Raw genomic sequence first — 26,301 nt, 5'->3', positions numbered from 1 at the left:
GACATAACCTGTACGTATACCCGTAAAGCTCGGACAACATCCAATGACACGTCCTCATCTGTGAGACCCTGGAAAGATGGGACCACTATTGGCTGGTTTACATGAAACCCTGACACCACCTTCGGAAGGAAGTCTGCTCTTGTACGGAGTTCCGCCCTATCCTCATGAAAAACTAAGAAAGGACTCTTACAGGATAAGGCTCCCAACTCGGAAACCCGCCTAGCCGAAGCCAAGGCAAGTAATAACGTGACCTTCCAAGAAAGATATTTCAGGTCTGTACTTGTCAACGGCTCAAAAATCGGTGACTTCAAATATTCTAACACCAAACCTAAGTCCCATGGTGCCGTGGGAGGACGAAAAGGGGGTTGAATCCTCAGAACCCCCTGTAAAAAGGTTTGTATCTCTGGCAAGGATGCTAGCCGCTGTTGAAAAAGAATGGAGAGAGCCGAAATCTGAACCTTCAAAGAGCCCAATCTGAGTCCTCCCTGTAGACCGGCCTGAAGGAACAGTAGAAGTCGCGATAAATGGAAGTTTGATGAATTCCATCCTCGTTCCTGACACCAAGCCATGTACCGTCTCCAGATCCTGTAGTAGTGCCTGGCTGTGACCGGCTTCCTAGCGGCAATCATTGTAGGAATGGCCGTTCGTGGGATCCCTCTGTTCCTTAAGATCCGGGTTTCAATAGCCACGCCGTCAAACGCAGTCTGTTTAGGTCGGGGTGCAGGAACGGTCCCTGAGAAAGCAGGTCCTCTCTCTGAGGTAACCTCCAAGGATCTTCCGCAAGTAACCCTCGCAGGTCGGTGTACCAACTCCTGCGGGGCCAATCTGGTGCGATTAGAATAACCCACACTTGTTCCCGCTTTACTCTTTTCAGAACCCTGTGAGTGGGAATGGTGGAAATATGTAAACCCTTCTGTAACACCACGGAAGTGTTAATGCGTCCACTCCTGCTGCTGGGTCTCGAATTCTTGACACATCTGGGCAGTTGATAGTTTTGTCGAGATGCCATTAGGTCCACCTGAGGTAGACCCCATCGTCTCACAATCATGTTGAAAATCCGTGGATGAAGGCACCACTCCCCCGGATGCATGTCCTGGCGACTGAGGTAATCCGCTTCCCAGTTCTCCACACCTGGAATGAACACTGCGGAGAGAATGATGTCTCTTCTTTCTGCCCACAACAAGATCTTTGTGGCCTCCTTTAACGCCATCCTGCTCTTTGTTCCTCCTTGACGGTTTATGTAAGCCGTCGTCGTGACATTGTCTGACTGAATCCTGATGTTCCGATTCATGACCAGGTCTTCTGCTAAAAGAAGGGCATTGTAGACTGCTCTTAGTTCGAGGATTTTTATGGGTAATTTGCTTTCCTCTAGCGTCCACCTTCCCTGAAACTGATGGTCGTCTAGGACGGCTCCCCAACCTCTGAGACTGGCGTCCGTCGTCAAGATTTTCCAATCCCAAATGCCGCATTTCTTGCCGGCTGTAAGGTTCTTGTGTAAAGACCACCATATCAAGGAGACCCGTACTTGTGGTTGAAGTCGAATTCTCCGATGGAGAAGCCAGTGCGAGCCTGCTCCTTGAGCAATGAGGTTCATTTGGAATGGTCGGGACGTACTGGAGAGCTTCGAACGACGCCACCATCTTCCCGAGAAGTTGCACACAGAGGTGCAGAGAAACAGTCTGCGTCCTCAGTACCTGAGCCACTAATCTCTGTAGGTCCTGTACCTTGCTCTCTGGTAGGAACACACGTAATAGGACCGTGTCCAAGATGAGGCCGAGGAATTGAATCCGCTGAGTCGGTATGAGGTTGGACTTTTGGAAATTGACAATCCATCCATGTTGAATTAGAAATTGATGGGACGTCTGAACATCCTTGAGCAGTCGATTTTGAGATGGAGCTTTGATCAGTAAATCGTCTAGATAAGGTATAATCGTGACCCCCAACAGTCTCAGTCCTGCCACCATGATCGCCATGATCTTTGTGAAAATTCTTGGGGCTGACGCTAGACCGAACGGCAAGGCCCGGAATTGGTAGTGCTCCGCCACCAGTGCGAACCGTAAGTAAGCCTGGTGAGGAGTCCAGATTGGGATATGCAGATATGCACCCTTTATGTCCATGGATACCATGAACTCGCTTGGTTCTAAGCCTGCAATAACTGATTGGATTGATTCCATCTTGAATCTGTACTCTTAAAAACTGGTTGAAAACTTTTAAATTGAGTATTGGTCTGACCGTCCCGTCTGGTTTTGGCACGACAAAAAGATTGGAATAGAACCCCGTTCCTCTCTGAGAAGCGGGAACCGGAATAATGACCTCTGCTTGTAGTAATTTTTGAATTGCTGCCCGTAGTGCCCTTGCTTTTTGAGGGCACTGAGGCAATCCTGTTGTAAAAAATAGACTGTGAGGCCACTGTTGAAATTCCAGTTTGTATTCCTGAGAGATTAAGTTGTTCACCCAAAGCTCTGGTGAGGTTTTGGCCCAGATGTCCTGAAAACCTTCCAGTCGGCCGCCCACCAAGGGGGACCCCAGGTGAGCTGGGAGGCCGTCATGCCACGTCTTGTCAGCAGGTTTATCCTGCTTTCTGGTTGCGAGCGCCCTCTACCTCTGCCCCCGCGTGCTTGTGTACCGAAACCCCTACCTCGGGCTCGAAAGGACTGTGATCTAAATGAAGTAAACGATGGTCCCGAATAACCTCTCCTAATCTGTGGAGCGGTTCTCGTATAAGGAGTAGGCAGAAAAGTGGACTTCCCCGCTGTAGCCTGCGAAATCCATTTGTCCAATTCTGGTCCGAACAGCATTTCACCCACAAAGGGAATGGATTCTACCGCCTTCTTGGTGTCAGAGTCACCTTGCCATTCTCTGAGCCATAAAATCCTTCTAGCCGATATGGCCGATGCAGATATGCGTGATGCTATTCTGCTAATATCCTTAGAAGCTTGACACAAGTATGAAGCAGATTCTCGAATGTGTTCCGCCAGCTGTGTAATCTCTTCTAAGCTATTTTCTCCTCAATAGCTTGTACAATACGGCCGGACCATGCACCCATGGCCTTGTTGACCCAAGCACAGACGATCGCAGGTCTCTGCGCTGCAAACATTGATTTTAACGTTGTGTCAACTTTTCGGTCGGATGCATCTTTTAAAGTAGTTACGTTAGGAATTGGCATGATTGTCTTCTTTGACAATCTTCCTAGTGAAGCATCCACTACCGGTGGAGACTCCCACTTGTCCATTACACCCTTAGGTAGGGGGTAAGTTACCTGAAAACGTTTCGGAAATTGAAAACGTTTGTCCGGTTGTTTCCAAGCCTTCTCCATCTGAGATTGGAGGGATTTAGGAATGGGGAACGCTGCTGAATGCGGTTTCTGGGATTCGAACAAATCGAAATCTTCCGGCTCCCGGACTTCCTCTTCCTTAAAGCTTAGGATGTCCTTTACTGCGTCAATTAAGGAATCCAGACCCGAGATCGCAGAGTCTTCTTCAGGAAAATCGGCGTCTAGGATGGGTTCAATTAACTCGCCTTCTTCCGTATCCAGAAGAAAACCCTATTCCTCCTCAGATTCTGGTATAATAGGAAGAGTTCTTTTAACAGCCTTGTGCACAGTCGTCTCAGCGTGTGCGGGCGGCGTTAACTTGATGAGAAATTCCTCCATTGTCTTTGAGAAGCCCGCAGCCCATTCCGATTGCTGTTTGCGGGATTCTGCCATTTCCTTGGAGATTCTATTAGCAAGGTTGTCCTCCCATGCGTTAGCCAGAGCACTGCTCCCAGGTAGAGCGTCCTTGTCCAAGCAGGAGTCGCACACCCCGGAACTGCCGACCCGCGTGCTCTTCTTGTTACATTTCGTACAAACATAGCAGGTCTTTGAGGTCTTGGTAGCCTTAGACATGTTGTTTTTGTTATTATAAAACCCCTCATCAGGGTATTACGCAGCGCTTTCACCCTTTAAACTAGGAAGAGAAAGACTGGGAGATGACGGAAGCGAAGGTATTGGATCCGGCTGGAATTACCTGTCCCCTTTTATAAAAGGAACAGGCCAAAAAAAAAAAAAAAATTTTTTTTTTTTAAATAAATAAAACACCAGCCGACTCGCAACCCTCACACCCCAACTGTAATCAGCTACGATGTTAGAGTTGGCTTGCTTCCGTGTATTTTCTCCGGGATCTTTGAAACAGACGTCCCTTGAAAATATAAATTTGTAAAGTTTGATTACTTTTCAGGAGATCCTCATATTGTATATATACATTTCACCAGCAGAGGGAGCTGTTGCCTAACTCTCTCTACTATCTTAATGCCTGTTCTATTCAGGCCGTGCAGCAGGGGGAGTTTTTCCTTTATTAATAGCCTTTTTCCTATGTACACTACTGGTGGGGGAGGACCCATCCCTCACCTCACCCTGGCGCCAAAACGTTAAAAAACATGGCCTTCCTATAAAAAAAACATATATATGTGTGCCACACTGTTATTTAACATTTAGTGCTTGATTGCATTTACTGGTCCCCTGTGTAGCCGCTACACAGCGCGCTCCGGTCCCGCCGGCTGGTGCGCGCGACGGGTCCGTCTCCCGTAGCGGCGCCTGTGCTCTCTCTCTGTAGTGTGCAGCGCGCCCTGGAGCCGCCGGCTGGCGCGCGCGATGGGTCCGTCTCCCGTATCGGTGCCTGTGCTCCGCTCCGGCGATGGGTTTAAATACTTGCTGCTTTATGCCTACAGGGAAAGACAGGCTGAGTCACTGAAATAGCTCCCGCACTAGGGCTCCCACGCGCCGGCCATACTTTGTCTGCTCTGCCCTTCCCTAATTAGTCTCTATAAAGGGGAGTTATACAAGACAGTTTTTAACAGCAAAGCTATAAAGAGAAAGAGAAAAAAAAAAAACTTTTACTACTGAAAAACCCTAGTCTATTTATACGACCAGTACTCACTATTTTCTTGGAGGATTTCCTGTGGAGAGATGCAGGTCCCTGCAATAGGGATCTTTGTCTCTCTGACCTGAGGTAGCTTTGTCCCCCCTTTATTAGGGTTACGCAGCCCCCCTTTTAGTTGTTTGTCAGGAGCTCAAGTGCTCCACGTATTGTGCCTCCAGCACAATTTTTCAAACTGAGGGAGGAGGGATGTGAAGGGGGAGGAGCCGGCTGTGCAGACAATGCTAATTTAAGATTGTGCCACACCTCCGGTTCAAGGCTTCACACCCCTACTGTATAGGACTCCAGTGTCCCCTAGTGGATGAAAGAGAAATGTAGAGATTAGTTACTATGTATCTGTATTTTAAAGGAAACTAACAGAACTAAAATCCTAGACCTTCATAAAACATAGCTTGGATGGTTCACTGTAGAGGCCCTCTTGCATACCTTGTTCCGCAGAGCTGTAGAAATACTTGTAACTTGGGTTCCCTTTGGCGTTGATTATCTCTGGGTGGACATTCCCACTGGGATCTGCAACACAAAGAGTTTGGAAAAAACGTATAACAAGACAGCTATTCACACTAGCCAGCGGAGAAGTGAAGAGGTCAGGGGAGGAGGGCTAGATTTGGGTTTGGTCCTGGAGGTCGACCAAGCATATGCTTTCACTAAGAGACACACAGTGAGAAAAGCAGTTACAGGAATAGGGTCTTGTTAGAACCCAATAGACAGTGGAAGTGCTGGGGAGGCTGGGCCAGAGACACTGAAGGTGCAATTGGATAGGTAGGAATGGAAACACAAAAATAAAATAACTAGTACTTTATTAGATGTTTAACATTTCCTACTTGTAGAGACTCTATAGGGGTTAATTCACTAACACAGTGGGCAGCTCATAACAACCATAGAAAATAGATTTGATTGGTCTAGTACAGGAGGTCCCAACACATACTGTGGGTTAGGTGCTGGAGCCCCACAGAAAAGCATAAATCCCTGAAACATTGAACACTGCTGTTATCTGCAACGGAAATGCAGATAACAATGCTTACCCTCAAGTACAGGTCTGGCCAACCTGCGTCTTTCCAGCGGTTTTGAAACTACAAGTCCCAGCATTTTCTACCAGCTGATCAGTGGGAGGGTATGCTGGGATTTGAAGATTTACACCAGTTTGAGAGCCACAGGTTGGCCAGGCCTGCCTTAATATTTAAGGTAATTTGGCTGCGTCCCCTCTTTCTCTCCGCGAGCATCCACTGTAATGCACCTTTCTTGGACTATGACTTCCTTAAGCGGGGCCCAAAAGTCATCAAATGAACAGATCACCACCCAGAAATACTGAACATTGTGGGTAATTCCAAGTTGATCGCAGCAGGAAATTTTTTAGCAGTTGGGCAAAACCATGTGCAGTGCAGGGGGGGGCAAATATAACATTTGCAGAGAGAGTTAGATTTGGGTGGGTTATTTTGTTTCTGTGCAGGGTAAATACTGGCTGCTTTATTTTTACACTGCAATTTAGATTGCAGATTGAACTCACCACACCCAAATCTCTCTCTGCACGTTATATCTGCCTCCCCTGCAGTGCACATGGTTTTGCCCAACTTCTAAAAAAATTCCTGCTGCGATCAACTTGGAATTACCCCCATTCTGCACATTGAAAAGCACTGTATTAGTGGAATGTCCAAATGCAGGGCCCTACAGTATAATAAAGACTATGGAAGGGAACTGTGATAACTTGCTAGCGGTTACTGCACTCCGCAATCTTAAACTTATCTTAATAAATAACCCCTATGGTCTGAACAAGCTCTCAGGGTGGGGTGGGGGCTCAAACTGCACTTTTTAGGAGAAAAATGACGCAGTATTCATAAGAGTAACAGCTGGGTGGAGAGGCTCCACTCTCACAAATAAGGTCTTTTGGTTTAGCCATTATGAAAACTGCTTTCTAGCTGGAAAATGTGGCTTTCACCTGCTTCCCCTATGGCACATAAGCAAACTATGGAGGACAGTCCGGAAAATTGTTTTATAGGTAGTTTTATGTGGAAGAGTTGCCAACAGCTAAATACAGTTTTTCATTTTTCTAGTATATCTGAAAAAATAAAAGCAGTACTCCCTACATCTACGCTATCAGTAATCCGTCTCTTCACATAAAGCTCACCCAGGTACACAATCCTAGGTATGTATCCCCCATCTGGGCTGTAGACGTCATCCTTTGGCTCCTCCTCATCCTACGTAAAACAAGCAATGAAAAATAAAACATTTAAGTAACCAATCTCCTGGTAAAGTGATAAAAGGTGTAATTACAGTCATCACAGGGAAATAGGTGAACCTGAGGTATTATATACAGCGTGTATCTCAAATTGTTATTTTATATAGATACTAATATCTTAGATACAAAATATACACTGATAAAACATGATCTAAAACTATATAGTAAAAAAATAAATATTGCAAATACATAAAAAAATAGGATTTTAATTACCTACTGGTAAATCCTTTTCTCGTAGTCTGTAGAGCATAGGTGTCAAACTCGGGGGCCGCCTACTTTTGCGGCCCGCGGGCTGTGCGCTGACCTGAGAAGGGCTAAAGCGGACTCCTGATATTTTAATTAAGGCGCCGGTTCCTGAGCCAATTAGAGCTCGCGGACCGGCAGCTGCGGCTGTTGATTGGCTGCCGGACCGCAAGCTTTCATTGGCTCACAAAACAGCACCTGATTCCGCTCACAGGGCCGCGCCGCAGGAGACAGGGATACACTTGGCGTCTGACTGACACCAGCGGCCAGGCGCAGCGTGTTCTTCGGAGGTGGCACTGCTCTACCAGAGCGGAAGCGCTGAATAAACAGCGTGAGCACACTGCTGGGGGCTAAATATATATGGCCAATAACAAGTAATATAAATAGTATTATTATTATTAATTAAATAGCATTATTATTATATAGGGGAGAGAGGCCCGCATTTTATATATGAGGGGAATAAGAGCTCCTGGCACACTCAGAAAGATAGTAGTTTGTGTGTGTGTGCCAGGAGCTGTTATTCACCCTCATATATAAAATGCAGTCCTCTCTCCCCTATATAGTAATAATAGTACTTATTTATTTTATATAAAATGCACCGAGGGGGGCATATGTGTCATCTGGCACCGAGGGGGCAATTATGTGTATCAGGCACTGCTGGTGGTGATATACTGTATAAGGGGGAATAACAGCCCCTGGCACACACTGATATATGGTATTATTATTATTATTATTATTATTATTATATTATTGCAGATAAGACTCTTTCTTTTTCTTGCGGCCCACACAAGACTTAGACTTTGATTATTCGTCCCAGTTGGGATTTTGAGTTTGACATGTCTGCCGTAGAGGATACTGGGGATCCATTTAGTACCATGGGGTATAGACGGGTCCACTAGGAGCCATGGGCACCTTAAGATTTTGATAGTGTGGGCTGGCTCCGCCCTCTATACCCCTCCTACCAGACTCAGTCTAGAAAACTGTGCCCAAGGAGCCGGACATACTTTGAGAGAAGGCTATAGAAGGATAGTTATGAGATTCCGAACCAGCACACACAAACATGAGGAAAGCCATGCTAACCAAACTTGAAACAGGAACAGCAACAGCTGAACCAACCAATAATACTTAACCAAGTAACCGTGCAGGAAGAACGAAGCACCGGGCGGGCGCCCAGCATCCCCTCTACGGACTACAAGAAAATTATTTAACAGTAGGTAATTAAAATCCTATTTTCTCTTATGTCCTAGAGGATACTGGGGATCCATTTAGTACCATGGGGAAGTACCAAAGATCCCAAACCGGGTGGGAGAGTGCTGAGATTCCTACAAAACTGATTGGCTTCTGAGGACCTTCAGTTTGGTCAAAGTATCAAACTTGTAGAACTTTGCAAACGTATTCGAACCTGACCAAGTAGCTGCTCGGTAGAGCTGGAAGGCCGAGACACCGCGGGCAGCCGCCCAAGAAGAACCCACCGACCTAGTAGAGTGGGCTTGTACAGATTTAGGAACCGGCAATCCTGACGTGGAATAAGAATGCTGGATAGTGAGCCTGATCCAGCGTGCCAACGACTGCTTTGAAGCAGGACATCCAATCCTATTGGGATCATAAAGAACAAACAGCGAGTCTGATTTCCTGTGACAAGCTGTTCTCTTCACATACACCTTCAAAGCCCTCACAAAATCCAAAGAATTTGAAGTAACAAAGGTGTCAGTAACAACCGGAACCACAATAGGTTGGTTGATGTGAAACGCAGACTCCACCTTAGGAAGAAATTGCTGACAAGTCCTAAGTTCAGCTCTGTCCTCATGGAAAATTTAATAAGGGCTCTTGTAAGACAATGCCCCCAGCTCCGACAGACGTCTTCCTGAAGCCAAGGCCAACAGTGTGACAGTCTTCCATGTAAGATATATTTTACGTCTACCTCCTGTAACTGTTCAAACCAGTCCGATTGGAGGAAATGCAGCACCAAATTGAGAGTCCAAGGTGCCGTGGGAGGCACAAAGGGGGGGTTGGATGTGCAGAACACCTTTCAAGAACGTATGGGCCTCGGAGAGAAGCCAATTGTTTCTCAAAGAAAATGGACAAGGCCGAAATCTGGACTTTTATGGAGCCCAGACGTAGGCCCACATCCACACCCAACTGCAGATAAAGCAGGAAACGTCCCAAATGAAATTCCACTGCACAATATTTTCTGCTCTCTCACCAAGAAACGCATTTCTTCAAAAATACGGTGGTAATGTTTAGATGTTACCCCCTTCCTGGCTTGGATCATAGTCGGGATGATCTAGTCAGGGATGCCTCTCCTGGCTAGAATCAGCCATTCAACTTCCATGCCGTCAAACGTAGCCGTTGTAAGTCTTGATAGACGAACGGGCCCTGTTGCAGAAGATCCTTGCGAAGAGGTAGAGGCCACGGATCTCCAAGGAGCATCTCCAGAAGGACCGCGTACCATGGCCTGCATGGCCAGTCCGGAGCAATGAGAATTGCTTGAACCTTTTCCCTTTTTATTCATTTCAGAATTCTTGAGATCAGAGGAAGTGGAGGAAACACGTACACCATCTGATAGACCCATGAAGTCGTCAGAGCGTCCACTGCCACTGCCTGTGGATCTCTCGACCTGGAACAATACCGCTTGAGCTTCTTGTTGAGATGAGAGGCCATCATGTCTATTTGCGGATATCCCCTTCGACGTGTAAAGCACCTGAATACCTCCGGGTGAAGGCCCCACTCCCCCGGGTGTAGGTCGTGTCTGCTGAGGAAGTCTGCTTCCCAGTTGGTTACTCCCTGAATGACAACGCCGCAGCGTGTTTTTCTGCCCAGAGGAGAATTCTCAACACCCGACATTGCTGCTCTGCTTTCCGTTCCGCCTTGTGGTTTATGGTGGTCATTCCGAGTTGTTCGCTAGCTACTTTTGTTCGCTGCGCAGCAATCAGGCAAAAAAACGGCACTTCTGCGTATGCGGCGCAATGCACACGTGCGGCATACTATTACAACAAACTATGTAGTTTCACACAAGGTCTAGTGAAGCATTTCAGTCGCACTGCTGGCTGCAGAGTGATTGACAGGAAGAGGGCGTTTGTGTGTCAACTGACCGTTTTCAGGAAGTGTTCGAAAAAACGCAGGCATGAAAGGAAAAACGCAGGCGTGGCTGGGTGAACGCAGGGCGTGTTTGTGACGTCAAATCAGGAACGGAATGGTCTTAAGTGATTGCAAGCGCTGAGTAGGTCTGAAGCTAATCTGAAACTGCACAAAAATATTTTGTAGCCGCTCTGCGATCCTTTCGTTCGCACTTCTGCTAAGCTGGGAGGCGGCAAAGCGTTTGCACGGCTGCTAAAAACTGCTAGCGAGCGAACAACTCTGAATGACGACCTATGTACGTCACTGCCGTCACATTGTCCGAATGGACCTGAATGGCCTGATCTTGAAGAAGATAAGAGGCCTGCAGAAGGGCGTTCTATATAGCCCTGAGTTCCAGAATGTTGATTGGAAGGACAACTTCCTGACTTGACCAACTTCCTTGAAACTGCACCCCCTGACTGCTCCCTAACCTCTGAGGCTTGCGGCTGTGGTTAGCAGAATCCAATTCTGAATCCCGAACCGTTGGCCCCCGATTATCTGAGAAGTCTGTAGCCACCACAGAAGGGAGATTCTGGCCTTTGGCGACAGACGAATCCTCTGGTGTATGTGAAGATGTGATCCGGGCCATTTGTCCAACAGATCGATCTGGAAGGGTCTTGCATGAAACCTTCCATACTGAAGAGCCTCGTAAGAGGCCACCATTTTCCCCAGAAGGCGAAAGAAAGATGCACCGATATCCGGGAAGGCTGCAGGACATCCCGAACCATCGACTGGATTACCAATGCCTTTTCCAACGGAAGAAAAACTCTGTGACTCCGTGTCCAGTATCATTCCCAGAAATGGGAGCCTCCAAGTTGGCTCTGAGATTTTCGGAAGATTTAGAATCCACCCGTGATCCAGGAGTAGTTTGGTTGTGAGGCCAATGCTGTTCAACAACCTCTCCCTGGACGGTGCCTTTATCAGAAGATCGTCCAGGTACGGAATTATGTTCACTCCCTGCTTGCGAAGGAGAAACATCACCTCTGCCATCACCTTGGTGAACACCCTCGGTGCCGTGGAGAGATCAAAAGGCAGGGCCTGGAACTGCTAGTGACAGTCCTGCAGTGCAAACCGTAGATAAGCCTGGTGAGGCGGCCAGATCAGAATGTGAAGGTATGCATCCTTGATATCCAGAGACACTAGGAATTCCCCCTCCTCCAGACCTCAGATCACCGCTCTCAGAAACTCCATCTTGAATTTGAACACTCGAAAGTACGGGTTCAACGATTTTTAGATTCAAACTCGGCCTTACCGAACCGTCCGGTTTCGGTACTTCAAACAAGTTGGAATAATATTCCTTGTTTTGTAGAGGAGGTGGAACTGGAACAATGACCGGAGTCTGTTACCAGTTTTTGAATGGCATCCTGTAAGGTTATACGTACCTCTTGTGAAGCTGGTAAGCCTGATTTGAAGAATCTGTGAGGTGTGAGCTCCTGAATCTCCAGTCTGTAGCCCTGGGAAAATAAGATCTATGACCCAGGTATCCTGGCATGATGTTGTCCAGATGTGACTGAAAATTTTTTATAGTCGGGCACTCACCTGCAGTCCTCCAGGCATCGCTGTCCACCGTCATGCTGAAGGCTTTGAGGCAGCAGCGGTTGAGCTCTGTTCCTGAGAACTAGCAGCTGCTGTTTTCCGTGGTTTACCTCTAGCGCTTCTGGTGGCTGTAGAAGAACCTCTGGTTTTGGCCTTAAACTTGGCAGTCCAAAAGGACTGTAGGTTAGGTCTTGAGTAGGCCTTCCTGGCTGGGGGAGCTGCAGAAGGAATATCCATTTAGAGATCCATTTGTCTAGTTCATCTCCAAATAAGGCCTCTCCTGTGAAGGGTAGGCCTTCCACACCTCTCCTGGAGTCTGCATCCGCAGTCCACTGGTTTAGCCATAAGCCCCAGCGTGCTGACACTGCCATAGCAGTGGTGCGTGCATTAAGCAAACCTACTTCTTTTATGGCTTCCACCATAAAGTTTGCAGAGTCTGTATATGTTGCAGGAGTAAAACAATCTCCCCCATAGATAAGGAATCCAACCTCTCAATTAGGTTACCTGATAATTTAGCAATGGCTTTGGTAATCCACGCACATGCTATAGTGGGTCTCTGGGCCACCCCGGCAGCCGTATACAAGGATTCAAGTGTGGTCTCAATTCTACGATCAGCCGTGTCTTTCAGGGAGGCTGCACCAGGGACAGGCAACACTATTTTCCGTGACAGCCTGTATACTAATGCATCCACTATCGGTGGATTTTGCCATTTTTTTTCCTATCCTCAGGAGGAAAAGGAAAGAATGAGAGTAACCTTTTAAGAATTTGAAATCTCTTATCAGAATTAACCCATGGTTCTTCAAACAGGGTATTCAGTTCCTTTGACACAGGAAAAGTGACTGAGGACATCTTTTTTATATTAAAATAAGTTTCCTCAAACAACCTCTGTCATCTTATCAGGAATTTGCAGAACGTCTCTGATAGTCAATTGAGGCTCTTATAGAAGCTATGACAGAGTAGCAACCCCCCCCCCCCCTCTCTCCCCGTGTCCACCTCCCCCTCCTCCATGTTTGACCCATCATGATTAGAGTCAGACTGCAGGATATGGGCCAGAGTACGTTTTTTGCGGACAAATGGCAGGAGACGCTGGTTTGGGGACTGAGTCTCTGTTCATAAACTCATCCACAGACTGTCTTAAGTATTGCATCTCTTTCTCATTGCGGGACAATTTAGTAGAAACATGGGAAATCATTCCTTTAATAGAATCCAGCCATGCTGGCTCTGCCCCGCTAGCCTGGGAAGGTACACTGCACGGAGTACACTGTAGTGAACCCCCTGGGGAAGAGGAACTCTGCCGTACATGTAACACGCTATTTGCCTGACATATTGTAAATGTGACAGCACACACACACACACACACACACACACACACACGAAAAGGTTAAGAGCACAATTAACCCACAAAGAGCCCTTCCAGGGAGAGAGAGAGAAATTATGGAGCCAGCACACAGCGCCCTTATCGCTAATGCCAAGCTTATCCGGGTCGAAGACTAAGTACCCAGATTGGGGACTTAGTACACTAATAATCGCTCCCCCCATGCTATGTCCCCCTGGTACCGCTGAGGTAAGCTGGAGTCACTCCAGAGGAGCTGTGCATTCCTGTCAGTCAGCATGTGTCCACTGCAGAGGGAAAATGGCGCTGTTGTGCTTCTGGATCCGGTCATAGTGAAGCCCTGACCCCTCAAAGGCGCGAGGTCTTACCGCTTTTTTTTATACTGGCTAAAGTAATTTAGTGCTTAACCATTTTAAGTCTGTGTTTGCCAGTGTGGGTACTGTGTACAGTGTACTGCGACTCAATTCGCCCCCTCAGAAGCGGTGCGTCTGCACTGTGTATCGAGTCTGGAGAAGCAGTCCGCCCCGGTTAGAAGCTGTGCATCTCCGTACCCTCATGCCGCCATAACGGCCAGCGACCTGCTAACCGGGACGCCGGCTTAGTACTCACCACTCTCCTGGCTGTTAGGGGTGGCGGTGTGCTACGGAAAAGTCCGCTCGCTGTGGTGGGGCTTGCGAAAAGTTCCCTCAGGAGCTAGTGACCTGTCAGCGAGGAACGGGACCATTAACCCTTCAAGAGGTTGGGCCGTCCCCGCCCTAAGTCCCACAAAGCAGGCAGGCTGGTGGTATTCAGTCCTGCCTGAAAATAACAAACAGAACAGTAAATGCAGAAAACTCTTCAGGAGCTTCCATAAGCGTGACCGGCTCCTCCGGGCACATTTTCTAAACTGGGTCAGGTAGGAGGGGCATAGAGGGAGGAGCCAGCCCACACTATCAAATTCTTAAAGTGCCCATGGCTCCTAGTGGACCAGTCTATACCCCATGGTACTAAATGGATCCCCAGTATCCTCTAGGACGTAAGAGAAAACAACATATATTAGAATGTCAAAATACATGTAGAGATCATCACTTATGGACACAGCACTCAACTCCTCGTATTCGTGCCGTTTCTCCAGTTGTGGGCATGATTTGGAGATGTACGTAAACCCGATGGTGAGGAACCTGCACAGGAACCGTTCTGCACATGCGCAGGACAGATCCTACATAGCTGCACACAATGCTCCCTGAACTGTAGCATGTTATTTGGGGGTGGAGGGTACTGGGGAGGGGTTGGCGGTGCTGGGCAGAGTTTCCAGAAAATAGATGGGGTGTCGTCCCCATTTCCTGGGAGTGGCTAATCCAGGGTCTGCATCTTCGGACACAGACTTCCTCGCCCAGCAAAGCGAACAGCCCGGCCATCTTGCATACATTTGAGGGTTACTCAATTGGCCAAAGGCCATGCAAGTGATCAGATACAGATTATTCAAGCATTCAGGATGCTGATGAACACAGAAGATGCCTCCTGGTGCTTTGTATATCATCGTACAGCAGCTGCATACAAAGACTCAGCGGCTGCGGGACTTCCTCCATCTCTGAATCAGGTCCTGTGCCACTATACGGCTTGGTTCTTCAGGCAGTGTGTGTATGTACTGTAGATGTAACAGTTAAACCTAAACACTCACACACTGTATATGTTACACTAAAATGTTCACTTTATCCAGTTAAAATGTTCTAGGTGTTTCATCAAATTCCCCAGATTCTGCACTATACATAATTTCTCTTAAAAATGGGAACATTCGCTTTCGTCCTCTGCCCTTAGTGAAGACCTAGGTCTTAACTCCTTTAGTGTTTATAGCTTCCTTATTAAAAACTCTCTGCCACATCCAGGAAATAAATTCCAGTCTGTTTAGGAACTGAAATATATTTGGAGCACACATTTTCATTGTTTAAAAACCTATGCAGCAGAACATACGGGCTGGCCATGGAGCGGAGGGAGTGAAGGAAGGGACGGAGGGAGGGGGAGGGGAGGAATGACCTTGCAGGGCACATATATTGCACATTGGGCAGACATTGCAGAGAACATATACAGAGTGTGTGGACTGACTCAGCCACCCATGTGCACCCATTATAGATCCGCTACTGGGCCTGCCTTGATGTTGCAGCTTCCATGTGGGCTACAATGCTGTTTGCTGCTTCTTGTATGGGCCCACTCTGCCTGTCCTGCACCCTGATGGCTTACAGCGTATGTAGGCATGTGCAGAGAAAACTGCTGGACGCAGCAGATGCAAATCTTTGTAGCTGGCAGAAACACACAACAGAGAAGAATGGAAGCACCTAGGTTGCCAGCCCGCCCTTTGGTTCAGCGGCACAAAAGGTGTGTCCTTAGCCCATATGTCCTTAGCACAAAAACACTATGGGAAATATTTACGAAGCAGCGGCTACTGCAAGTGCTGCCTCTCGGCAGGTTTAACTGTTACACTTAATATTAGTAGCGCTTTAAATTTTGGGGTCAAAGTTGCCGCTATGTAAATATACCACTCTATGTCGGTTCTAGCTAGGGATAGGAAGAGACAATTGGGAAGAGGAAGAGCTGGGGTAGAATATCAATTGTAGTCTGCATATGTAGGATAGAGATAGAGACAGATAGACAATTCTGGATACTGGTTCTGCTGCTGAAAATATATGATCTGCTGGATTAAGGATTTGCGTAAACCAAGAAATGGTTCTGCTCCCTATCGCCGATACAGAATAAAACACCAGCACAAAAGTACCTAAACACAGGGACGTTAGGACTAGCAGACTGTCACTCACCTCCACATTCACCATGACAAAGTTATGGGAGAGCTCTGAGATCTCCTTGCAGTCTGCAAACTTCGGCTTCAGCGCTGCAGGAGAAACACGGAACATATTATGTTTGGGGTAAATGATGCATAAATCACCTACAGTTCTATAAAGCCAGTGTAGCAGGCCCAATCCCTGATGTAGAATGCAGTTAAAATAGGATTTTAAGACCTACCGGTAAATCCTTTTCTCCTAGTCCGTAGAGGATGCTGGGGACTCCAAAAGGACCTTGGGGTATAAACGGGATCCGCAGGAGCTTGGGCACACTAAAAAGACTGACTGGGTGTGAACTGGCTCCTCCCTCTATGACCCTCCCCCAGACCTCAGTTATAGGAACTGTGCCCAGGAGAGACTAACATTTCGAGGAAAGGATTTTTGTTAAACGAAGGGCAAGAAACATACCAGCCAAGACCACAAACATACCGTACAACTGGAGTAGCATAAAACCAGATAACAGTATGAACTAACAACAGCAACAAGCTGAACATAACTGATACACAACGCACGTGTAACCGAAAATAACCAGTGTCAACCTAACTGCAAGGAACAGTCCACACTGGGATGGGCGCTCTGCATCCTCTACGGACTAGGAGAAAAGGATTTACCGGTAGGTATTAAAATCCTTTTTTCTCTTACATCCTAGAGGATGCTGGGGACTCCAAAAGGACCATGGGGTCTATACCAAAGCTCCAGACCGGGCGGGAGAGTGCGGATGACTCTGCAGCACCGATTGAGCAAACATGAGGTCCTCATCAGCCAGGGTATCAAACTTGTAAAATTTAGCAAAAGTGTTTGAACCCGACCACGTAGCTGCTCGGCAAAGTTGAAGCGCCATGACCCCTCGGGCAGCCGCCCAAGATAAGCCCACCTTCCTGGTAGAATGGGCCTTTACTGACTTCGGCAACGGCAGCCCTGCTGAAGAATGAGCTTGCTGGATCGTACTACAAATCCAGCGACAATAGTTTGCTTAGAAGCAGGATTTCCAATCTTGTTGGAAGTATACAGGACAAACAGAGCCTCTGTCTTCCTAGTAAGAGCCGTTCTGGCGACACAAATTTTCAAAGCTCTGACAACATCAAGAGACTTTGGGACCGCCACAACATCCGTAGCCACAGGCACCACAATAGGTTGGTTTATGTGAAACGAAGAGACCACCTTCGGCAGAAACGGTTGACGAGTCCTCAATTCCGCTCTATCCGAATATAAAATCAAATACGGTCTTTTGTGAGACAAGGCCGCTAACTCGAAAACTCGTCTGACAGACGCCAGAGCCAAAAACATGACCACTTTCCAAGTGAGAAACTTCAACTCAACCTTACGCAAAGGCTCAAACCAGTGAGACATAAGAAACTGCAACACCATTTCAAGAATCCACGGCGCCACGAGTGGCACAAATGGAGGATGGATATGCAGCACTCCCTTCACGAAAGTCTAAACCTCAGGAAGGACGGCCAATTCCCTTTGAAAGAAAATAGATAAGGCCGAAATCTGCACTTTGATGGAACCCAACTTCAGGCCTGCATCCATGCCTGCCTGCAAGAAATGGAGGAAACGACCCAAGTGAAACTCCTCCGCAGAAGCTGCTTTGGTTTCATACCACGACACATTTTCTCCAAATACGGTGATAATGTTTCGCCGTGACCTCTATCTTAGCTTTAAGGAGAGTGGGGATGACCTCCCCGGGAATACCCTTCTGAGCTAAAATCTGGCGTTCAACTTCCACGCCGTCAAACGCAGCCGCGGTAAGTCCGGAAATAGGCAGGGCCCCTGCCCTAACAGGTCCTCTCTTAGAGGAAGCGGCCAGGGATCTTCCACTAGTAATTCCTGAAGATCCGGGTACCAGGCCCTCCGTGGCCAATCTGGAGCGACGAGTATTGCCCGAACCCTTGTTCGCCTTATGATCCTCAACACCTTTGGAATGAGAGGAAGTGGAGGGAAAACATACACCGACTGAAACACCCACGGATTTACCAGGGCGTCCACTGCACAGGCTTGGGGGTCTCTTGACCTGTAACAATACTTTGGAAGTTTCTTGTTGAGGCGAGACGCCATCATGTCTATCAGAGGAATTCCCCAACGCCTTGTCACTTCTGCAAATATCTCTTGATGAAGAGCCCACTCTCCTGGATGGAGATCGTGTCTGCTGAGAAAATCTGCCTCCCAGTTGTCCACGCCCGGGAGGAAGACTGCTGACAGAGCGCTCACGTGCTGTTCCGCCCAGCGGAGAATCCTTGTGGCTTCTGCCATTGCCGCCCTGCTCCTTGTTCCGCCTTGGCGGTTTACATACGCCACTGATGTTATGTTGTCCGACTGGATCAGTACCGGGAGACCCTGAAGAAAGCTCTTCGCTTGCAGGAGGCCGTTGTAAATGGCTCTTAACTCGAGAACATTTATGTGGAGAGAAGATTCCTGGCTTGACCATTTTCCCTGGAAAGTTCTTCCCTGTGCGACTGCGCCCCAGCCTCGGAGACTTGCATCTGTGGTGAGCAGGACCCAGTCCTGAATTCCGAAACAGCGTCATTCTAGGACAGAGGTTCTCAAACTCTGTCCTCGGGGGCACACACAGTGCATGTTTTGCAGGTCTCCTCACAGAATCGCAAGTGAAATAATTAGCTCCACCTGTGGACCTTTTAAAATGTGTCAGTGAGTAATTAATACACCTGTGCACCTGCTGGGTTACCTGCAAAACATGCACCGTGTGTGCCCTTGAGGACCGAGTTTGAGAACCTCTGCTCTAGGAGGTGAGAGCTTTGCAGCCACCACAGGAGAGAGATCCTGGCCCTGGAAGATAGACTTATTTTCTGATGCATGTGTAGGTGAGACCCGGACTATTTGTCCAGTAGGTCCCACTGAAACACCCTGGCATGAAACCTGCCAAACGGAATGGCCTCGTAAGCCGCCATCATCTTCCCTAGCACTCGAGTGCATTGATGAATCGACACTCTTGTCGGTCTCAAAAGCTCCTTGACCATGGTCTGTATTTCTAGAGCTTTGTCCTCCGGAAGAAACAAACACTCTCTGAAGCTTTGTGTCTAGGATCATGCCCAGGAAAGGCAGCCGAGTCGTCGGAATTAACGGAGACTTTGGCAAATTTAAAATCCAACCGTGATGTTGCAGAACTGTCAGGGAGAGTTCCACATTCTTTAACAATTGTTCCTTTGACCTCGCCTTTATCAGGAGATTGTCCAAGTACGGGATAATTGTGACCACTCGCTTGCGAAGGAGTACCATCATTTCTGCCATAACCTTGGTGGAAACCCTCGGGGCCGTGGAAAGCCCAAATGGCAACGTTTGAAATTGGTAATGACAATCCTGCACCACAAATCTCAGAAAGGCCTGATGCGGAGGATAAATCGGGACGTGTAAGTAGGCAACCTTTATGTCGACTGATGCCATAAAATCCCCCACCTTCTAGGCTGGAGATCACAGCTCGAAGAGATTCCATCTTGAACTTGAAAGTTTTCAAGTATGGCTTGAGGGATTTTAGGTTCAGAATCGGTCTGACCGAAAAGTCCAGCTTCGGTACGACAAAGAGGCTCAAATAGAACTCTCCCCCCCCCGTTGGGACGGGAACAATGACCCTCTGTTGACACAACTTTTGTATCGCAGCATTTACTACTACTCTTTCTGGAAGAGAAACTGGCAAGGCAGATATGAAAAAGTGGCGGGGGGGCATCTCCTGAAACTCCAGCTTGTACCCTTGGGACACTTTGTCTAAGACCCAAGGATCCAGTTCTGATTGAAACCAGACCTGACTGAAGATCCGGAGACGGCCCCCCACCGGCACAGACTCCCGCAGGGTGGAGTTGATAGAGGCGGGGGAGGACTTTTGGTCCTGGGTGCCTGATCCTGCAGGCGACTTCTTTCCCCTTCCTCTACCCTTTGAAGCGAGGAAGGACAAGCCTTTACCTTGTTTGTATTTATTAGGTCGAAAGGACTGCATCTGTTGATGGGGTGCCTTTTTCTGCTGTGTGGGAACAGAAGGAATAAAAGATTACTTACACGCAGTAGCGGTAGACACCAGGTCAGCCAGGCCGTCACTAAACAAGACACTACCTTTGAAGGGGAGAGCTTCCATATTTTTCTTGGAGTAGGCATCAGCATTCCATTGATTGATCCACAGTGCCCTCCCGGCCGAGACCGCCATGGCATTGGCTCTTGATCCCAAGAGGCCAACATCCCTCGCCGCATCATTTATATAACCAAGAGTCAAAAGAATATATTATCTTTATAAAGGGTATCCATATCAGAAGCTAAATTATCAGCCCATTTAGCAATAGCACTAGTCACCCATAAAGAGGCCACAGCAGGTCTGAGCAATGCACCAGTATTAACGAAAATGGCCTTCAAAGACGTCTCCAGCTTGCGATCTGCTGGATCCTTGAGAGCAGCCGTGTCAGGGAACGGAAGCGCCACCTTCTTGGACAAACGGGATAGAGCCTTGTCGACATTCGGAGACAACTACCATTTTTCCCTTTCATCAGAGGGGAAAGGATACGCCATAAAAATTCTCTTGGGAATCTGCCACCTCTTGTCCGGCGACTCCCAAGCTTTTTCACAAAGAGCATTCATTTCATGAGAGTGAGGAAAATTCCCACAGGTTTTTTCCCTTTAAAAAGGCAAATCCTTGTTTCCTGAACAGCCGGTTCATCAGAGATACGCAAGACATCTTTAATAGCCACAATCATGTACTGAATACTCTTAATTACCCTTGGGTGTAAAGTAGCCTCATTAAAATCGACATTGGAATCAGAGTCCGTGTCGGCATCTTTATCTACCATCTGTGTAAATTAACGTTTTTGTGACCCTGAGGGGGTCTGCACCTGAGCCAAAGCATCCTCCATGGATTTTCTCCATGTTTGTGTCTGAGAATCAGATTTATCAAGCCTCTTAGACAACAAAGCCACATTAGCATTAAGTGTACTCAACATAGCAACCCAATCAGCAGTCGGCTGTGTCGACAGAGCCATTTCCATCTCCTTTTCTGCGCCCCCAGTAACTTCCTCCAGGGAGGAACACTCAACCTCAGACATGCCGACACCAAGTACAGACACCCAACACACACACTGGCCAATAAAGGGGACAGCCTGGAGAGAGAAACACAGAGGGAGTATGCCAACTCACACCCCAGCGCCCATATACTACACCACAATAATATGTCAGTAGCGCTGTATAAGAACAATAAAAGCACAAAAATTATTTGTGCCCCCCCCCCCGTTTTGCTCCCTGTTACTTGCGAGGAACCTGGAGGTCCGGGCCAGCGTTCTCTGCAGCGGCTGTGGAGAGTACAAAATGGCGCTGGTGAGCTGTGCGGCTAAGCCCTGCCCCTTCCCGGCGCGCTTCAGTCCCGTTCAAATTGAAATTCTTTATACTGGCGGGGGTCTTATATACGGTGCACCGAATATGGCTTTCACCAGTTTTAAAAACCTCAGCAACTGCTGCCTAGGGCACCCCACCCCATCCCCACCCCCCGGCGCCCTGCACCCTGTGAGTGCCGTTGGTGGTGTGTGTGGGAGCACCACTGCGCTGTACCTCGTTACTGAAGTCTTCTGCAGTCACTGAAGTCTTTGGATCTTCTAATACTCACTTGGCTTCTGGCTTCTGTGAGGGGGGTGACGGTGCGGCTCCGGGAACAAGCAGCTAGGCGAACCAAGTGATTGAACACTCTGGAGCTAATGGTGTCCAGTAACCTAAGAAGCAGAGCCCTTAACTAAGCAGAAGTAGGTCTGACTTCTCTCCCCTCAGTCCCTCGATGCAGGGAGCCTGTAGCCAGCAGGTCTCACTGAAAATAAAAAACCTAACAAAAGTCTTTCTAGAGAAACTCAGGAGAGCTTCCCTAGTGTGTGTCCAGTCACTCCTGGGCACAAAGTCTAACTGAGGTCTGGGGGAGGGGCATAGAGCGAGGAGCCAGTTCACACCCAGTCAAAGTCTTTTTAGTGTGCCCAAGCTCCTGCGGATCCCGTCTATACCCCATGGTCCTTTTGGAGTCCCCAGCATCCTCTAGAACGTAAGAGAAAATAAGAATTTACTCACCGGTAATTCTATTTCTCGTAGTCCGTAGTGGATGCTGGGCACTCCGTAAGGACCATGGGGAATAGACGGCTCCGCAGGAGACTGGGCACAACTAAAGAAAGCTTAAGGTCTATCTGGTGTGCACTGGCTCCTCCCCCTATGACCCTCCTCCAGACCTCAGTTAAGATACTGTGCCCGGAAGAGCTGACACAATAAGGAAGGATTTTGAATCCCGGGTAAGACTCATACCAGCCACACCGTATAACTCGTAATATTAAACCCAGTTTACCAGTATGATAACAACGGTGCCTCTGAACAGATGGCTGTCAACAATAAGCCGATTTGTTAACAATAACTATTTACAAGTATTGCAGACAATCCGCACTTGGGATGGGCGCCCAGCATCCACTACGGACTACGAGAAATAGAATTACTGGTGAGTAAATTCTTATTTTCTCTGACGTCCTAGTGGATGCTGGGAACTCCGTAAGGACCATGGGGATTATACCAAAGCTCCCAAACGGGCGGGAGAGTGCGGATGACTCTGCAGCACCGAATGAGCAAACTCAAGGTCCTCCTCAGCCAGGGTATCAAATTTGTAAAATTTAGCAAAAGTGTTAGACCCTGACCAAGTAGCCGCTCGGCAAAGTTGCAGTGCCGAGACCCCTCGGGCAGCCGCCCAAGATGAGCCCACCTTCCTTGTGGAATGGGCTTTTACTGATTTAGGCTGCGGCAGCCCTACCGCAGAATCCGCAAGCTGAATAGTGCTACAAATCCAGCGAGCAATAGTCTGATTAGAAGCAGGAACATCCAGCTTGTTGGGTGCATACAGGATAAACAGCGAGTCAGTTTTCCTGACTCTAGCCGTCCTGGAAACATAAATTTTCAGGGCCCTGACTACGTCCAGTAACTTGGAATCCTCCAAATCCCTAGTAGCCGCAGGCACCACAATAGGTTGGTTCAAGTGAAAAGCTGATACCACCTTCGGTAGAAACTGAGGACAAGTCCTCAACTCTTACCTATCCATATGGAAAATCAGATAAGGGCTTTTACAAGACAAAGCAGACAATTCTGATACACGCCTGGCCGAAGCCAGGGCCAACAGCATAACCACTTTCCATGTGAGATATTACAAATCCACGATTTTAAGTGGCTCAAACCAATGTGATTTCAGGAACCCCAAAACCACATTGAGATCCCAAGGTGCCACTGGAGGCACAAAAGGAGGCTGAATATGCAGAACTCCCTTGACAAATGTCTGAACTTCAGGCAGTGAAGCCAGTTCTTTCTGGAAGAAAATCGACAGCCGAAATCTGGACCTTAATGGACCCCAATTTGAGGCCCATCGTCACCCCTGCTTGCAGGAAATGTAGGAAACGACCCAGTTGAAATTTCTCCGTTGGGGCCTTTCTGGCCTCACACCAAGCAACATATTTCCGCCAAATGCGGTGATAATGTTTTTCAGTTACATCCTTCCTGGCTTTGATCAGGGTAGGGATGACTTCCTCCGGAATGCCCTTTTCCTTCAGGATCCGGTGTTCAACCGCCATGCCGTCAAACGCAGCCGCGGTAAGTCTTGGAACAGGCAGGGCCCCTGCTGCAGCAGGTCCCGCCGTAGCGGTAGAGGCCATGGGTCCTCTGAGAGCATCTCTTGAAGTTCCGGGTACCAAGCCCTTCTTGGCCAATCCGGAACCACGAGTATAGTTCTCACTCCTCCCTTTCGTATAATTCTCAGTACCTTGGGAATGAGAGGCAGAGGAGGGAACACAAACCGACTGGTACACCCACGGTGTCACTAGAGCGTCCACAGCTATCGCCTGAGGGTCCCTTGACCTGGCGCAATATCTTTTTAGTTTTTTTTGTTGAGGCGGTACGCCATCATATCCACCTGTGGTCTTTCCCAACGGTTTACACTCATTTGGAAGACTTCTGGATGAAGTCCCCACTCTCCCGGGTGGAGGTCGTGCCTGCTGAGAAAGTCTGCTTCCCAGTTGTCCACTCCCGGAATGAACACTGCTGACAGTGCTAACACGTGATTTTCCGCCCATCGGAGAATCCTTGTGGCTTCTGCCATTGCCCTCCTGCTTCTTGTGCCGCCCTGTCTGTTTACATGGGCGACCGCCGTGATGTTGTCTGATTGGATCAGCACCGGCTGGTTTTGAAGCAGGGGTCTTGCTTGGCTTAGGGCATTGTAAATGGCCCTTAGCTCCAGAATATTTATGTGTTGTGAAAATTTCTGATTTGTCCACAGTCCCTGGAAATTTCTTCCTTGTGTGACTGCTCCCCAGCCCCGAAGGCTGGCATCCGTGGTCACCAGGACCCAGTCCTGTATTCCGAATCTGCGGCCCTCTAGAAGATGAGCACTCTGCAGCCACCACAGCAGAGACACCCTGGTTCTTGGAGACAGGGTTATTAGGCGATGCATCTGAAGATGCGATCCGGACCACTTGTCCAACAGGTCCCACTGAAAAGTTCTTGCGTGGAACCTGCCGAATGGAATTGGTTTGTATGAAGCTACCATCTTTCCCAGGACTCGCGTGCATTGATGCACCGACACCTGTCCTGGTTTTAGGAGGTTTCTGACTAGAGATGACAACTCCTCGGCTTTTTCCACTGGAAGAAACACTTTTTTTTCTGGTCTGTGTCCAGAATCATTCCCAGGAACAGAAGACGTGTCGTCGGGACCAGCTGTGACTTTGGGATATTGAGAATCCAGCCGTGCTGTTGTAGCACTTCCCGAGAAAGTGCTACCTCTACCAACAACTGTTCCTTGGATCTCGCCTTTATCAGGAGATCGTCCAAGTACGGGATAATTAAAACTCCCTTCCTCTGAAGGATTATCATCATTTCGGCCATTACCTTGGTAAAGACCCTCGGTGCCGTGGATAACCCAAACGGCAGCGTCTGGAACTGATAGTGACAGTCCTGTACCACAAATCTGAGGTACTCCTGGTGAGGAGGGTAAATGGGGACATGCAGGTAAGCATCCTTGATGTCCAGGGAGACCATGTAATCCCCCTCGTATAGGCTTGCAATAACAGCCCTGAGCGATTCCATCTTGAACTTGAATCTTTTTATACATGTGTTCAAGGATTTCAAATTTAAAATGGGTCTCATCGAACCGTCCGGTTTCGGTACCACAAACATCGTGGAATAGGAGGGAGGAGGGGTACCCTGATAATCACCTGCTGTGAATACAGCTTGTGTATAGCCTCCAACACTGCCTCCCTGGCTGAGGGAGTTGCTGGTAAGGCAGATTTTAGGAAACGGCGGGGGGGGGGGAGACGTCTCGAATTCCAGCATGTACCCCTGAGATACTACTTGAAGGATCCAGGGATCCACCAGTGAGCGAGCCCACTGTGTGCTGAAAATTCTGAGACGGGCCCCGACCGTACCCGGGTCCGCCTGAGGAGCCCCAGCGTCATGCGGTGGACTTAGCGGAAGCGGGGGAGGACTTCTGCTCCTGGCAACTGGCTGTATGCTGCAGCTTTTTCCCTCTACCTCTGCCTCTCGGCAGAAAGGATGCGCCTCTAGCCCTCTTGTTTTTATCTCCTGGCGGCAATGGACATTGCGCCTATTTTTGATGCCAGCCGGCAAATATCCCTCTGTGCATCACGCATGTATAAGACAGCGTCTTTTATATGCTCTATTGTCAGCAAAATATTGTCCCTATCCAGGGTATCAATATCAATATTATCCGACAGGGAATCTGACCACGCAGCTCCAGCACTGCACATCCATGCTGAGGCAATAGCTGGTCGCAGTATAGTGCGTGTGTATATGTATATATATATATATATATATATATATATATATATATATATATATATATATATACACACACACACACACACATATATATTATATATATATATATATATATATATATATATATATATATATATATATATATATATATATATATATATATATATACATACACACACTTAAGGGTAGCCTCCTGCTGTCTATCAGCAGGTTCCTTTAGGGCGGCCGGAGACGGAAGTGCCACCTTCTTTGACAAACGTGTAAGCGCTTTATCTACCCGAGGGGGTGTTTCCCAACGTGACCTATCCTCTGGCGGGAAAGGGT

General features: G+C 48.0%; 1 protein-coding gene across 1 annotated transcript in view; it reads right to left on the bottom strand.

The window, feature by feature from the left end:
* The window catches only part of TXNDC12 (thioredoxin domain containing 12), a 52,522-nt gene that overhangs the window by 8,208 nt on the left and 18,013 nt on the right, over window positions 1-26,301 (bottom strand). The window contains exons 4-6 of the mRNA XM_063939542.1: window positions 16,168-16,241; window positions 7,039-7,108; window positions 5,343-5,426 (exon numbers count right to left, since the gene is read on the bottom strand). Coding sequence (XP_063795612.1) covers window positions 5,343-5,426; window positions 7,039-7,108; window positions 16,168-16,241 — 228 coding nt within the window. The remainder of the gene's footprint in view (window positions 1-5,342; window positions 5,427-7,038; window positions 7,109-16,167; window positions 16,242-26,301) is intronic.

The sequence above is a fragment of the Pseudophryne corroboree genome, chromosome 9 (genome assembly GCF_028390025.1).
Source record: "Pseudophryne corroboree isolate aPseCor3 chromosome 9, aPseCor3.hap2, whole genome shotgun sequence".
Lineage (NCBI taxonomy): Eukaryota > Metazoa > Chordata > Amphibia > Anura > Myobatrachidae > Pseudophryne > Pseudophryne corroboree.
This window is presented reverse-complemented; position numbering and strand designations above follow the sequence as displayed.